Source organism: Patagioenas fasciata, chromosome 15, assembly GCF_037038585.1.
Source record: "Patagioenas fasciata isolate bPatFas1 chromosome 15, bPatFas1.hap1, whole genome shotgun sequence".
Classification (NCBI taxonomy): Eukaryota; Metazoa; Chordata; class Aves; order Columbiformes; family Columbidae; genus Patagioenas; species Patagioenas fasciata.
The window spans coordinates 637397-655853 of record NC_092534.1 but is presented as its reverse complement, the minus strand read 5'-3'; the positions used below and the strand labels follow the sequence as shown (position 1 = coordinate 655853).

The 18457-nt window shown below is 46.4% G+C and overlaps 1 protein-coding gene across 5 annotated transcripts in view; it reads right to left on the bottom strand.

Moving 5' to 3' along the window:
- Nucleotides 1–18457, bottom strand: part of SNX29 (sorting nexin 29) — a 134158-nt gene that overhangs the window by 9191 nt on the left and 106510 nt on the right. Inside the window, exons 21-22 of one of the 5 annotated variants that reach the window (XR_011741504.1) lie at nt 2184–2526; nt 833–1003 (exon numbers count right to left, since the gene is read on the bottom strand). The exons of 2 other annotated variants lie outside the window; for them this stretch is intronic. Coding sequence is in view for 2 of the 3 variants with exons in the window: in XM_071815186.1 (XP_071671287.1) it covers nt 2439–2526 (88 nt within the window). In the remaining variant the exon portion in view is untranslated. Of the gene's footprint in view, nt 1–832; nt 1004–2054; nt 2527–17211; nt 18456–18457 lie in introns of those variants that run through there. 2 more of the 5 variants (XM_071815186.1, XM_071815189.1) reach the window with 2 other exon arrangements.

Sequence of the window (18457 nt, the reverse complement as noted above, 5' to 3'; positions counted from 1 at the left end):
CAGTTTCTTGTGTTACTAATATATTTTTTGTCACGATAATAAATCTAATTCCTGGTTATAACCCCAATATTTCATGTGGCAAACTGGCTTCGGGCAGGAAGGCCCCTCAAAAAGACGGTATTGAACAATGTACTGTAGTAAGAGATCCGTGTTAGACAATGAGAACTAATTCTGACTTGCCCATACAATGTATCGTCTTCTCCTGCCAATTAAAATCAGCTGAAACACATGCTTAGTGGCATTATTAACTGACTTCATCAAATAATTTTATATACACTCTGGTAACTCCTACCCTGCAGTGATCCGGGTAAAATCCTTGTTTCTAGTTGCTGAAGTGTAAAAATAATTGGAGGCACATTCCTGCAATCACTCCCAATTTTGTAGAAATAAAATGTGATTATTAATGAGAAACAGTGATCTCCATCTATTAATTCAAATGGCTGAGCTGTTTAAATAGTCAGCTATTAACAGAAGAGACAGAAAGATCTGGGTGGGATAATCCCCCTGTCGTACACTTGGGCACCGCCAGTCCTGAAGGCGTTATTACAGCAAAGCTGTCCGTTAACAACTGGATAATCACTTCCTATCAAGATTAGATCTGAACTGATCAAATGAAAAGCATTAACTCTAATATTTTATCCAACTGTTTGATTAATATGCAGCTCCTTCTACTTCCACATACACACTTCTACAGCACAGCACAGGGTTCAGAACGACTTATTCAGTCTCTTCTTGCGGTGAAATAATTACAAACACATAAACACGCTTCCATTTGTTATCATTTGAATCATCCTAACTTGAACACTGGCGTGCTACAAATCCATTTCCATACCAGCATGTCCATAAGCATCATCTGCATCGATACTTGATTTTTTCTGTAAGCCATGACACTGTACGTAATTCTGATTATCAGATCCTTTTTGTCTTCCACCAACTTTACTTTCAAGTTGGCATAACAAGATGGTTACTGTACAGTAAATGTTTAGTATCCAATCGTTATATCCTGTAAAATGAATAATAGCTATGATTATTTTGGATTAAATACACTCTCATTCAGGAAATGCTCAGAACTTTCTAAAGACGACCTTTCATTAATTTATGTCTGAGTCCCATTCCTTGGCTTTCCCATGCAACATGACATCTACACCCGGCAACACTTTCCGTGCCCCAGCCAGAATAACACAACGCACAATCTGGTACTTGGGCTGACAATCCCGTTCCAGCTAACCAGAAAGACAGAAACCACTGAACACGCCTGTCAGAAAAAGTTCACCCCAATACACTGTTTACTTATAATTGATATAATTTCAGTGATTAGTTGAAGGACAGTAAGGTTTGGCTATCAGATCCATCTCCATCCCAAAATCGCCAAGGTTCTGCTCTGTTGCGGGCTGGCTGACTCTGCGTAAGCAGAATAACCTACCGAAAGGTGATTTAATGAACAAAGGGTTCAGAAGCAGAACATGTTCCAAGGTTGTTGATACAGTAACAAAACACGGGATTTGTTTTCAGAAGAACAGTGTTCAGTGAATACCTGGATTTATGTTTTCCTGCTAGTACTGTAATTATCATCTTTAAGGAAAGCAGAGATAGATCTAGGATACGTTTTTATTGAAAATATTGAGGTAACTAAAACCAGAAGATGTGCACCAGGATTCACAATGTATCAAGCACGGTGAACACAGCTAAAACACAAGCAGCGATTCCCGTGTGACAGGGCCGGGCCAGGCGCTGCCTCCTCCAGCCTCACCGCCTGTTTGACACAAGAATGACACCAAATGGAGACAACTTCTATTACCAAATTAGCTTTTGAACAGCCCACAATTGATGTGATTGGCATTGGAAGCAACAACAGAGTTTGCAGACTGTGTTCTCAGACACCAGCATACGAGAAGCCAGTGCAAGGAGGTTTGTATTGACACTCATGAGCTACCCACCTCTAGTTTACACACAGCAAAAAGCTCAAAAAGTCAACCACATTCCATGCCAAGCAGTGGAAAAAGAAGGATGCACCATCTCCTCTGATTTGCCTAATTTTGCCAGTATTACAGAGAAAAATCTGAAAGCTGAAAGCATTTCTTCCTGCCAGTTCATCCCTATCATTTAGTGAGCTCACTAACATACTTAGAGAAATTTCAACTAAAACTTGCTGTGTATTCCCGCCTTACTTCACCATGGCTCACCTGTAACCTTCAGCACCGGGTACCTCGGCCTCACGGGCGCCGCAGCCATTTCCATCTGCTGCTCTGGCGATGGGCACCGGGGTCCCGTTTGCTCGGGGAGCAAAGTGCTGTCGGTGTGTCTGTCCCCAGTGGCCACTGCCCGGCACAGCCGCTGCGCCCTGCCCAGGGACTCCATGCCCTCCTGCTCCCACTCCGCTCGGCTTCGTGTTCAGCCCCACAAGGGTATTTCCACCCAAGCAGCAGCACTGACGCTTTTCAACATCGTTCCAATAGTGTCCATGGGAATAATGCAATTTGGCTGGCATAGCTTGGAGTTTTGCAAGTGCCCATCATAAAGAACAACCTGCACAAGCAATTACCAGTGTTATTTTTAAGAACAACCCCCTTCTTTTAAAATTACCATAAAAGCAAATGGAATTATAAAGAAGAGTTGTGATCAAAACATGTTGTTTTGATCTTCCAAGCTAGTGCTTGAGTTTTAATTGCTCCATCAAGTTAAGAGGTATCAGCTGCTTCTCTCAAGTATCTTCATTTCTCATGAAGATTACAGCACCGTATTAACATATGCAACGAGGCAGGAGAGAGCTGACGCGACCGTGCTCAGGGACAGATCCAGGTTTGAACGGATGTCATGTTACCACTAATGGCTATAAACGTGAAAAATGGACAAACTTAACTGCTCCTAGAATCCTGCAGAATCATAACTCACTGCTGGAAAACATGTTAGCAGTCATAAAAGTGAAGAACAGTGCTTTACAGCAATCCCTCGTTCTGCTTTTTGTTTTTATTTTTTAAATACAAAGGGCACCTTCCTGCACTCCAGCCATTAGCCTGATACTAACAGTGATCCATGACCTAAATCGCAAAAATACAGGTCTTCATCTCAACCTTTGGGAGCTTTTAGATTGTTCTTAATTTTAGCCTATTGTTTTTAGTTTCCCTAAGCTTAAAAAAATCCCAAACCAAACAGACGGAGTTGGATAGCGCATAGAAAATAGTGTACCTGCACCTGCAAACACAATCCCAGTGAGCCGAGACTTGGCAGAGTGGAGTTAAACCTGTGCTCTCTAAATAAACAAAAGTAATCAAGCTGGGAAAATATGTAAATAAAGTACGGAACTGAACACTGTCAACAGAATAACAAGGGAAACGCTGACTCTGTTCTTGGTAATGAAGCCAAGGACTAATGTTTACATCCAACCCAGCACCGACAGGGAAGCCAATCAAGGAGGGGTGACATTGACTGCGAGAGCCCCTGGGGACGCGCCAGAGCTGATGGGCTGGGCACAAGCTACACGAGCATCAGGCGGTCAGCAGAAAGAAACATGGCAATTGGCAAAAAAATCACATTTTCTGTTTAGTCAGATATGAATTATTTTCATTGTAAGAAAATAGCCAAGCAATGATAAATATAGCCTCATCTTTTTTTCAATTAGGACTCAAAACCAGGCTAACAGGAAGAGAGATGGAACTGCAGGGGGAGTTCAGTGTTCAGTACCTGGCTGGCCATGAGCTCCTGAAGTTTGGGGTCGGTTCTCCAGGTATCATCAGCATCAGAATCTTTAAAAAGTGTAATATATCATCTCGGTCCCTCTCAAATGCAGATGCAACTATGCCAATGAGTTTGAAATCAAAATAAATAAAATTTGCAACAAGCCTGCTCCTTGCCGGAATATTGAGGAGCTCTGGCGAGGCCGGCGGTGAGCGGCGGGAGGTCCTGGTGCCCGGCCCAGCGCTGGGATCATGCCCGGCAGCTCAGGAGCTGCGACGTTGCGGTTCCAGCTCCGTGGCCGCCTCTGGGCCCGGCTCAGCTTCACCCGCACGGGAACTGCGGGATCGCAACAACGGCACTTTCTGCTTCTACCCACGAACTCCTGAGGAAGCTCCTCCTCTCTTGAGTTTTGTGGCTTTTGGCCACACAAAGATTTTGGTGCCAACCTTGAGAACAGGACATTTTATGGCCTTAAATGACTTCTGAACTAAACAGTAACTGAAACGGTGCTGAGGTATCACTTCCCCTGCTTTAGGAACAAATCAATGGAGCATCTGTATGGAGAGGTCAGTATTCCACATGAATGTATACAGTGCCAGAAGGCAATCAGATGATGCAGAGCCTTATCTCTGTTAGGGCAGGTGGCAGGAGAAAAGTCTCAGAAGCCACGACGTCCAGCGGGTGCCGGCAGCTCCTCGTGCGCTGCTGCAGCACCAGGGCTCTGCGCCCTGCAGCTCCGGATGTGATCTGGGGCAGCCTGACTGCACTAACAACACTCCACAGTCAGACACCACGTATTTTCACTCTTATGCATGGAGCTTAGGAAAAGCTGGGCAATGGATTTTGTGGGAGTCTTCAGGATTTAGATGCATTTGACTCAGCTGTTGCACTAACAGTAAAAATGTGATAAAATATTCAGTCTGCCTGACAATGCAAACCAGCCCCCATCTGACTTCCCTTTGGCCATCCCTCACTATTCTCAACAGCCAGTGCTTTGGGATTTATCCCTTTAACACACAGGAGCCTTCTGCTGAAAGATTTCTAAAGGAGCCGGACATTCAGAGCTGTTCTGTATATTTATGATTTAGCCAGAAACTGCATTAAGACTAATAAATTAAATCTCTTCTAAAGAATCAATTTATGAGTTCTTAAAGGTTAGAATAAAATTTCAGAAACAAGCTTTCAGAATTAAAACAGAGATGGAACAGTAAGAAACAGGCTCTTTGGCTCATTTTGCAGTCGTGAAATTAAGCAATTTTATGCAAACTGTTTACAAGGCACAGATTTCTAACGTGTTCTACAGGGAACAGCAATCTCTGCAGACCCACATATTAGTGGTTCTTCTTAGTACATATCACGTATTCTACTAAACTCTTAAGTGTAATTGTGTTACACTTAATCTAAAAATAAACCTTCATACTGCAGTAGGTATAATCAAACTGCAGGGGCCTGTGTAATTTACAGGTGAAGACTGAAGAAAAATGCCTGTCGCCTGCTCTGGCAGACAGCGACAGCAGCCGTCCCGCACGAATCCTGCCGGTCGCTGGCCGGAACGCGGCTGTTGCAGCGAGAGGAACCGAAGGAGATCTGCACCAGGGAACCGGCAGCGCTCCCGACACCACCCTGGGCAAGAGCAGGCTCGCGCTCCGCTGGGCCCCGCGACACGCTGTCAGTCCACGAGGAACTCGGGCTGCTGTCGGGGTCGGCCGCTGGAACTCGCATGGGGACGGGGGCTGTGCCAGCGCCACAGAGCCGCCTGTTTCTGCACAGACTTTGACAGCTCAGGTCATTTTGTGTTTCTGAACTGACATCTGGCCTCATTTGTACCTACAGAGAATGTATGTGGAGACGTCTGGAGCACTCTAAAGAATATTCCCAAAAAACTAGCAACAATCAGTTTCTTTGCTCATTTGTTAATGACGTGAAGTGGTACTGCAGGGAAGGATGCGTGCATGTCATTAATTTTTGTTATTAATAGATGAGTGCCCATAATTACACCAAGTTTTTCTAGAATCCTTCAGTTCATGGATTCTGCTATCACAACAGAAGTGCCAAATATACTGAAGTGACACCACAAAAATAGCGTCTGCAATACAATAGGACTGAATGGGCTATGTTTATAGCTGGCAGATGAACAAAATCAAGGAACAAAAAGCTTCTGTAGGATGTTTTGAGCTTCAGTGATGGCCTGTAGCTAATTCATGCTGTTTTCACATGGGAAACTGAAGGTTGCTGAAATATTTTTCAATACAAGTTCAAATGAGGAAAAGAAAGAACCCACCTCCTTTTGAAAAACCGAGCAGTTCGGCATAAACAGACTTGTTATGGTCTGGATTAAAGCCAAGTACACGTGCAAGCACAACGCCACCTCCCTTATGAAGATGATTTGCTTCATGTATTTGAATGGATGCCTCCATTTATCTGTTACTGCCAGTGCCGCGCAGAAAGGACTGGGAATAAGCACGGGAAGACTGCAATATAAGATGTATAAACAGATTTTTCTAACCACGTTTCCATGAGCATTCCTTACAGTTTCATATGCTAAGAGAAAGAAATAAAGCTGCTATATCCATCTCTCGGCAAAGCGTCTTTCACTACTGTGGAAAAGTAATTAAATTTAATCTTTGGGTTTATTCTCAATGAAATAAGCATTACAGAATCTTTTTTCTTGCAATACTCCAAATCCAAACATTACATGAAGAGAAAAAGTTTAAAGTCGTGATGCTTCATTAGCAAATTACTTTTTTGAAAACCCGCCAGTAATTATGTCAAATTTACCCATGGGAGCATATTTACACACTGATTTGAAGAACAATATCTTTTCAATACTTGTTCTCCCCGTCTCTTTTCCCTCCCTATCAGATTCCTTAATGGCAACGGGACCGAGATGCAGACATTTCGGGGGATCTGCGGTGGGGAGCTCAGGCCGCACTGCACACCCCGCATCACACAAACACACACACCGCATCACACAAACACACACACCGCATCACACAAACACACCGCATCACACAAACACACACACCGCATCGCACAAACACACACACCGCATCGCACAAACACACACACCGCATCACACAAACACACCGCATCGCACAAACACACACACCGCATCACACAAACACACACACCGCATCACACAAACACACACACCGCATCACACAAACACACCGCATCACACAAACACACACACCACATCACACAAACACACACACCGCATCACACAAACACACCGCATCGCACAAACACACACACCGCATCGCACAAACACACACACCGCATCACACAAACACACCGCATCGCACAAACACACACACCGCATCGCACAAACACACACACCGCATCACACAAACACACCGCATCACACAAACACACACACCGCATCACACAAACACACCGCATCACACAAACACACACACCGCATCACACAAACACACCGCATCACACAAACACACACACCGCATCACACAAACACACACACCGCATCGCACAAACACACACACCACATCACACAAACACACCGCATCACACAAACACACACACCGCATCACACAAACACACACACCGCATCACACAAACACACCGCATCACACAAACACACACACCGCATCGCACAAACACACACACCGCATCGCACAAACACACACACCGCATCACACAAACACACACACCGCATCACACAAACACACCGCATCACACAAACACACCGCATCGCACAAACACACACACCGCATCGCACAAACACACACACCGCATCACACAAACACACCGCATCGCACAAACACACACACCGCATCACACAAACACACCGCATCGCACAAACACACACACCGCATCACACAAACACACCGCATCACACAAACACACCGCATCACACAAACACACACACCGCATCACACAAACACACTGCATCACACAAACAAACCGCATCACACAAACACACACACCGCATCGCACAAACACACCGCATCACACAAACACACACACCGCATCACGCAAACACACACACCGCATCACACAAACACACACACCGCATCGCACAAACACACCGCATCGCACAAACACACACACCGCATCACACAAACACACACACCGCATCACACAAACACACCGCATCGCACAAACACACACACCGCATCACACAAACACACACACCGCATCACAGACACACCGCATCACACAAACACACACACCGCATCACACAAACACACACACCGCATCACACAAACACACACACCGCATCACACAAACACACCGCATCGCACAAACAAACACACCGCATCGCACAAACACACACACCGCATCGCACAAACACACACACCGCATCACACAAACAAACCGCATCACACAAACACACACACCGCATCACGCAAACACACCGCATCGCACAAACACACACACCGCATCACACAGACACACCGCATCGCACAAACAAACACACCGCATCGCACAAACACACACACCGCATCGCACAAACACACACACCGCATCACACAAACAAACCGCATCACACAAACACACACACCGCATCACGCAAACACACCGCATCGCACAAACACACACACCGCATCACACAAACAAACCGCATCACACAAACACACACACCGCATCACACAAACACACCGCATCGCACAAACACACACACCGCATCACACAAACAAACCGCATCACACAAACACACACACCGCATCACGCAAACACACCGCATCGCACAAACACACACACCGCATCACACAGACACACCGCATCACACAAACACACACACCGCATCACACAAACACACCGCATCGCACAAACACACACACCGCATCACACAAACACACACACCGCATCGCACAAACACACACACCGCATCACACAAACACACCGCATCGCACAAACACACACACCGCATCGCACAAACACACACACCGCATCACACAAACAAACCGCATCACACAAACACACACACCGCATCACACAAACACACCGCATCGCACAAACACACACACCGCATCACACAAACACACACACCGCATCACACAAACACACCGCATCGCACAAACACACCGCATCGCACAAACACACACACCGCATCGCACAAACACACACACCGCATCACACAAACAAACCGCATCGCACAAACACACACACCGCATCACACAAACACACCGCATCGCACAAACACACACCCCGCATCACACAAACACACCGCATCACACAAACACACACACCGCATCACACAGACACACCGCATCACACAGACACACCGCATCGCACAAACACACACACCGCATCACACAGACACACACACCGCATCACACAGACACACCGCATCACACAAACACACACCGCATCACACAAACACACACACCGCATCGCACAAACACACACACCGCATCGCACAAACACACACACCGCATCGCACAAACACACACACCGCATCACACAAACACACACACCGCATCGCACAAACACACACACCGCATCGCACAAACACACACACCGCATCGCACAAACACACACACCGCATCACACAAACACACCGCATCACACAAACACACACACCGCATCACACAAAGACACACACCGCATCGCACAAACACACACACCGCATCACACAAACACACACACCGCATCGCACAAACACACACACCGCATCACACAAACACACACACCGCATCGCACAAACACACACACCGCATCGCACAAACACACCGCATCACACAAACACACACACCGCATCACACAAAGACACACACCACATCGCACAAACACACACACCGCATCACACAAACACACACACCGCATCGCACAAACACACACACCGCATCGCACAAACACACCGCATCGCACAAACAAACACACCGCATCGCACAAACACACACACCGCATCGCACAAACACACACACCGCATCGCACAAACACACACACCGCATCACACAAACAAACCGCATCGCACAAACACACACACCGCATCACACAAACACACCGCATCGCACAAACACACACCCCGCATCACACAAACACACCGCATCACACAAACACACACACCGCATCACACAGACACACCGCATCACACAGACACACCGCATCGCACAAACACACACACCGCATCACACAGACACACACACCGCATCACACAGACACACCGCATCACACAAACACACACCGCATCACACAAACACACACACCGCATCGCACAAACACACACACCGCATCGCACAAACACACACACCGCATCGCACAAACACACACACCGCATCACACAAACACACACACCGCATCACACAAACACACACACCGCATCGCACAAACACACACACCGCATCACACAAACACACCGCATCACACAAACACACACACCGCATCACACAAAGACACACACCGCATCGCACAAACACACACACCGCATCACACAAACACACACACCGCATCGCACAAACACACACACCGCATCACACAAACACACACACCGCATCGCACAAACACACACACCGCATCGCACAAACACACCGCATCACACAAACACACACACCGCATCACACAAAGACACACACCACATCGCACAAACACACACACCGCATCACACAAACACACACACCGCATCGCACAAACACACACACCGCATCGCACAAACACACCGCATCGCACAAACAAACACACCGCATCGCACAAACACACACACCGCATCGCACAAACACACACACCGCATCACACAAACACACACACCGCATCACACAAACACACACACCGCATCACACAAACGCACCGCATCACACAAACACACACACCGCATCACACAAACAGACACACCACATCACACAAACACACCGCATCACACAAACACACACACCACATCACAGAAACACACACACCGCATCGCACAAACACACACACCGCATCACACAAACACACACACCGCATCGCACAAACACACACACCGCATCGCACAAACACACACACCGCATCACACAAACACACACACCGCATCGCACAAACACACACACCGCATCACCCAAACACACCGCATCGCACAAACACACACACCGCATCGCACAAACACACACACCGCATCACCCAAACACACCGCATCGCACAAACACACACACCGCATCGCACAAACACACACACCGCATCGCACAAACACACACACCGCATCACACAAACACACCGCATCGCACAAACACACACACCGCATCACACAAAGACACACACCGCATCGCACAAACACACACACCGCATCACACAAACACACACACCGCATCACACAAACACACACACCGCATCGCACAAACACACACACCGCATCGCACAAACACACACACCGCATCACACAAACACACCACATCACACAAACACACACACCGCATCACACAGACACACCGCATCACACAGACACACCGCATCGCACAAACACACACACCGCATCACACAGACAAACACACCGCATCACACAGACACACCGCATCACACAAACACACACCGCATCACACAAACACACACACCGCATCGCACAAACACACACACCGCATCGCACAAACACACACACCGCATCGCACAAACACACACACCGCATCACACAAACACACACACCGCATCACACAAACACACACACCGCATCACACAAACACACCGCATCACACAAACACACACACCGCATCACACAAACACACCGCATCACACAAACACACACACCGCATCACACAAACACACCGCATCACACAAACACACACACCGCATCACACAAACACACCGCATCACACAAACACACACACCGCATCGCACAAACACACACACCGCATCACACAAACACACCACATCACACAAACACACACACCGCATCACACAAACACACCGCATCACACAAACACACACACCGCATCACACAAACACACACACCGCATCACACAAACACACACACCGCATCACACAAACACACACACCGCATCACACAAACACACCGCATCGCACAAACACACACACCGCATCACACAAACACACACACCGCATCACACAAACACACACACCGCATCACACAAACGCACACACCGCATCACACAAACACACCACATCACACAAACACACACACCGCATCACACAAACACACCGCATCACACAAACACACACACCGCATCGCACAAACACACACACCGCATCACACAAACACACCACATCACACAAACACACACACCGCATCACACAAACACACCGCATCACACAAACACACACACCGCATCACACAAACACACACACCGCATCACACAAACACACACACCGCATCACACAAACACACACACCGCATCACACAAACACACCGCATCGCACAAACACACACACCGCATCACACAAACACACACACCGCATCACACAAACACACACACCGCATCACACAAACACACACACCGCATCACACAAACACACACACCGCATCACACAAACACACCACATCACACAAACACACACACCGCATCACACAAACACACACACCGCATCACACAAACACACACACCGCATCACACAAACAAACACACCGCATCACACAAACACACACACCACATCACACAAACACACCACATCGCACAAACAAACACACCGCATCACACAAAGACACCGTGCCAAAACTGCTGGCAGATGCCATCCTGCACCAGAAATGTTTGCAAATGTCACAGATAAGCCACCAATGTGAAAAGGGCCCTTCCCTTCATCTCCAGTGATCAGTTCTGCACAGGGGCCTGTCCAGGGCCGACACAGCAGCCCGGGAGTTCCTGTCCCCCAGCCCCCATCTCCTAAGTCGCAGCCCCACTCAGTCCCGCTCCGACGGGAGAGCTGCCTTGGACAGCAAATGTTCACCTACTGCTCCGTCGTTTCTGCCGTTCTTCCACATTTTAGGAAGCCTTGGAATGAAAGTGATCTTTCGGATGGTCTGCATTCCTGGCAAACGTCCTATTCAAGCTGCCCTTGTAAGAGAATTCAAGCTGAAAATGGCAAGTCAGAGATTTTCTCTTGGACATACACTCTTAATTTAAGCCACTGTTGTTTGTCCCTGGAGTTACCTGTTACAGACTGTGTCTATCCGTTTCACAACTCTGTACCATATTTCTCTAACTAGAGATATGAACTTCTCATGGATCTCCAGACCAAGTTTTGTCCAGGTCATGTCCCCCAGGCCAGGTTATTGTAGTTTTAAGTGACATATTTTACCATGCAGCCTGGTTAAAGTAAGAAGCCCTTACATTCCTTTGATCACATCAAAGAAAGTGAGGAGTAGAAATAACCTCACCCTTTGATAGACCAGTATGGCTTCAAAAACCTCTCGACATGCCACAGTCGCACAATATGCAACTTCCAATTTTAGTAGAAATACAATTTAAATATATTACAAAGAGATTTTTTTTTCCATTTCTATTCATTCAGTGAGCATATATTTAAATAAATACATCCCTCTGCAGTTGTACATTTCAAATCCTGATTAAAAAAAAAGGATCATTAAAAGTTATTTGGGCTATGAGACCTTGTCAATAAAGAAAGTCCAAGGTCTGCCCCCTCAAAGCCCTCGTGCTCCACCGCCTGAAATCGCTGTGGGCTGTCTGGAGAATGTAACTTGGAAAACTCTCCTCCTGGAACTGTCCTGGGCTTTTCCAGCTCTGCCGCTCCCAAAACCGCGCAGGGGCCTTGGGGCGCTGGGGCCACATCTGCACAGCGCAGGGACGCCCGGTCGAGCCGGGATCGACGGATCCCGGTGCTCCCGTGCCCACCCGCGCTGCACAGCTCGCTCTGACCGACCCGAGGGCGGCTCAAAAACGTGTTCAGATGAATCGTTTCCAAAACGCTTTCCAGTGGTGCATTTGTTTTCTGTAAGAGACCTGCAGATGGTTCCCTTCCCCTGCCTGTAGTTCTCCTGAACTGGCTGTTCCACAATCCTCAGCTACAGCTGCTGACATCTGACTGTCCATTTCTAAAGCTGGCAATTTTCTTGAAATAATCTCAATAAAGAGAAACTTAACAAGCAATTATAGATCAGCTAGTTTGAGTGTAGATGAAGAATAAATATTACAAACTGCTTTGCAGGATTTAGTAGGTCAAAATTTAAGCTTTGAAAACCACAATTTCATTACAGAGAATTTGTGTAGGTTTGGGCAAGGGTGATCTTGTTTAACTTGTATTAACTTGTATTCTTTAATAGTATTATTGCCATGGCAAACAAGGGTAATTAATTCAGGTTTGTAATTGCCATGAAGTCTGATATCAGACTGTACTGCCCAGGAGGTAAATTAGAGGGCAGGAAAATGGCTCAGGAAGGGCAAATCTTGTGAGAAGATGATTATTCAGATATGTCAGAGGTACCTGTGGGCTGCATACGTCACACATGAAGCAATGAGGCTCCTGAAACAGTCCTGAACAGCAATGCCACAAATGGCTCTTATCATCCACACCATTATGTATTCATCCTAGTAACTATCACTGTGACAGAGAGAATTTAGTGTATTCTCAACTGCTGCATAGTTTTAAAAATTACACTGAAAAAAAATTATCTTCATAGCAAATAAAAATATTCACTTTCATTTTTTGGCCAGTCTGGTGCACACTGATGACTTGGATGCTAAATAAAAAACGTATTAGAATAATATTCTGTATGTTTGTGGGCCTTTTATATTGAAAATTCTGTTTCCGTTGTAGAACATTCTATTAATAGTTAGGACTTTGATTGAAAAGGGACAGAAACACACAGCTTGGGGAGTTTGAGGCGTGAGAGCTCCCACGTGGCGGGCGGTGGACACCGCCACGCAGCAGGGACAACAGCGGCTCAGCGCGCTCCAGCGACGGGCAGGGGCTGCTCTGCAAGGTCAGAGCAGAACCAGGAAAGGTGTCCAGACTTCTCACTTACAGAGAATTCAGGGAAACGCTTGGAAAATAAGCCCCTTTTTCATTAAATTAGGTATATTATTGGAGCAATTTCTTTAAAAGAAACCTACTCGAGTATTCATGCCAGAAACTGGTTTTCATTGTAAAAAGAAATAACTAGAAATTGCAAACAAGAGTTATTAGACTTAGCTTCCTTTATAAATCACGTCTACTTGTTAATTAACAGAAAAAAAAACCCTGAAACTCTGTTAATTCCTGTTACTTGAAGGAAGGGAAGGACGAAAGGAAATGCCCTGTAAAATCTCTTACCCAGTCAAGCAGAAGCACATTCTCTGTGCACACAAGTTGTTGTGGATCCTGCAGAGACGTCTGTCTCCTTCAAATGTAGACATGTGCCATGTCCTCCCTTGCCCCACTGTCAGCGCTCGGGTGCAGCCCAGGAGGCCCATGGAAGGCTCTCCTAGCACGCTGCTTGGTGCTGGACCATCTTCACCGCTACACTTTGCAACTCCTGATTATCATTTGGGATGAGAACCAAAACATGCGTTTGTTTTATCCAGGATGTCGGTGCAGGACCCGCCACAGAGCTCACGGCTGCAGCACTGACCATCATTCCAGAGAGAGACCAGCCCTGAGCTGCCCCCGCCCTGGCTCAGCTGAGCCCGAGCCCAGAGCAGCAAAGCCAGGACTAACAGAGCCGGAGCAGACACGGCAGCGCTGGGCCAGGGCTCCGATCCCACGTACTGTTGCGATATGGACCCTTCTGGTTTTATGCAGGTATTAATTTAATTTTAACTGGAACACAGACGCTGTGCTGTGCGCCCTGACATATTATGATCATGACAGCTTGGGTTAAATTCTGTTCCGATATGTCATTGGTTAAATACCTTAACCAGTGCTGATAGGCAGTAAAAAGAGGGTTAAGTGAGCACATTGGTACAAAACCACAATGCTTACCAGGAACACACATTGATTTTGTATTTGAAGGGCAGGTAAAGCTATCATATGGCTAGCTTGACAAGAGCAACTTCATTCTTTTATTCACTAAGGAAAATCATGCCACATTACAAAGAAAAGGGTTCAAGGTGGCTGTCAACATTGCTGAGAGCAGAACCAGGGAAACTCTTTGCTTGATATTCCACGGCAAAATGCTACTAAAGGTGAGGCGGGTGCTTTGAAGAACTGCACACTTAATTATATTATTAGTAGTGTTTCCAGCATTCCACTTCTCATAGCTCAGATGCAAAAATTTGTTCCAGGTTCAAAACTGGCTTTAAAGAATATGGGATCTATTGTTTATGAATTACTTATGGACAGAAGTAGGATTTTGTGTGTGTGTGTTTATTATGCGAAATAGTTTATGGTCTAGCTAACCAAATCCACCTTGGCAAACACTTGCCGGTTGGAGGAACATTCGGTATATATATATATATATATATATATATATATACTGATAGGAACGATGTGGTTTTGTCAATGGGCAACAGAAAATGAGCAGATTCATATTTAGTCCCTAAGCTATGGAACTCCTTCCCTCAGTGCAATGGCTGGATGTCTCAAAACTTACCAGTTACCTCCTCCTATTAAAATAACAAGGGTTCTCCACATTTATTTTAAATGTCTGTCTTGCTCTACAAACTGACTTCGTATCTGTGTAAGATATATTTGGGAATGGACACTAGTTATATATTGCATTTTGCAGTTTATAGTCCCGAGTAGTGTCACTCCCAGTTCTGGGCTGATGCTCGCTGTAGTGATCGCAGCAGCTGACCGAGGGGTTTGCAACTGCAGCTCAGAGGAGTGGGGGGTCCTGTGTCACCGCTGCCACCAGAGCGAAGGAAAACCCTTGGCCTTCAAGGCAGGACCGAGCCTGCCAACCACGGCACGCAGAGAGAAATCTCAGCCTTAAAAAAAAGGTGCCAGCAGCAGAACTGTGAGCCCAGGACGGCGGTGGCCAGTCTGCCCAGGCACAACCGTCCCCCTCCTGTGCCACAACACCCGCTCACTGCCGACACCAGCAACTGGTGCTCAAATGCATCAGTCTTGCATCTAACTTGTTTTTATTCAAGATAATGTACAATCTCAGCCGTTTTGATTTAATTCTGAAATATATTAAAGATTTGACTTTATTAGTGTAAGTTAACAATTTGTTATATTACTACCTGACTTACAGAAATGTGAATTTAAAATAAGAGCTGAGAACTGTAAGACAGAAAAACAGTGACAGCAGAGATCAAAATTACAGTTTTGTGAGTCTCTGTTCTGGTTTAATGCTATGTTGGCTTGCAAAGTAAAGAAGAAAAGTGTTCTCCATGTTCTGCCCAGCCTCAGGCCGGACCCCTCCTTTGCTGGCTCTGGAGCCCGCTCTGCGGTTCCGGCCACAACCGCTGCAGCTCCCAAACACCCGACCCTGGAGTGAGTTCCCCTGCGATCGAAGGACCGAGCGCGCCGGGCTGGTCACTGAGCGCACGGGATCTCTGCTGCCACTGCTCCGCACCTCCTGGGGCACCGCGACGAGTCAAGCGCGTTGGGGACATCAGCTCCACCGGTCAGAAAACCTTCCTCTTGCTAACGGCTCACCGAGTTCATCAGCCAGCAGTGAAAGAGCAAGATGAAGAGGTAAATGCTACTGAGAACGACAACTCTTCTCTCAGGATGCTCTTTCGTTACTGAGCCTGCTGTTAACTGGGAGGGAAAACGACAGAAAGTGGTGGTACGACTCCTGGGGCCCAACCAACAGAACATTCACAAGCATCTCGATAGGCAGCTCCCAGTTCACCTGAGCAGCATCCCATCCCACCCCGCCTGCCCAGACTACCAGCAACGGTTCTGCAAAACAGTTCCCTTGTACAAACCGGGAACCGGCCATAGCAGAGCAATAAAGGGAACTCAAAGTGCATGTTATAAAGGCGATAAATGAACAAGTATTTGGTAAATTGATGATTTCATATTTTCATGGTAGGCAATGTGGCATTTTTACTACTTCTTAGAGCCATGGTTGTTATTTGCAGATGGAAATAGACCATCAGTTATTATAAAAGCTCATTCTATACAGTACTGAAGTTGGCTGGAACACTGAACATGGCTTTATTCAACATGATCTCAATTTGTTTCAGAGCTTTCTAAGTTGTGTGTTTTAAAGGAAACCAATATATATACCAATTAGTTACGAACAGCAACAGATAAAAGTGCTTTCTGTTACTGTCAATCTACTTGCTTTAATTTTTTGCCCCATTCTTTTAAACCATACGATGGAGAATATTTCTTGTACGTTTCCACACATGTAAAAGAAATGCCATACCAGATCCTCTCCCTCATCAGTTTCAGCAATTTTAGACACAGTCCATCAGTACTCTCTGGTTTAACATTCTGATTTTCTTGGGCAGCATTAATCAAGAGTTTATTCTGAGGCAAGTGTAAAAGACCACAAGCCTTCAAGTGCTTCCAATGGTGATGGGAGAGTATTCAATTCTAGTACAGGATACACTAAATCATTCTTCTCAAGGCACTGTAAAGGTGACCCTGAATACAAACAAGCATGACCAAAAAATCTGCTTGATGGAAACATGCTCATAAATACCTATTTGTGAGGCCTGCTGAACGATCCACAGCAACTGACCTCGCAGAGCAAGTCTCACTGTCCTTATTGAGACAGTGATTGGTGTAAGAGAAGTTGATTGTTTTTTTAATGGCAAGACCCAGTAACGAGGCAATAAATACACTACATAAACCCTTCAGTGTTACGGAGCTGCTGTGTGACAGACCAGTTTTCCTGGGCATCACACCAAGGCAAACGGGTGACAAACACCTTTCCTCTGCGGTGTCTCAGGCCTGGAACAACTCAACCCTGAGGGGAGTTCAGAAGGATGTTGTCAATGGTACTGACACCAAACACTCAAACACATCTTGCTCAGCACGGTCTCAGAGCGACAGACCT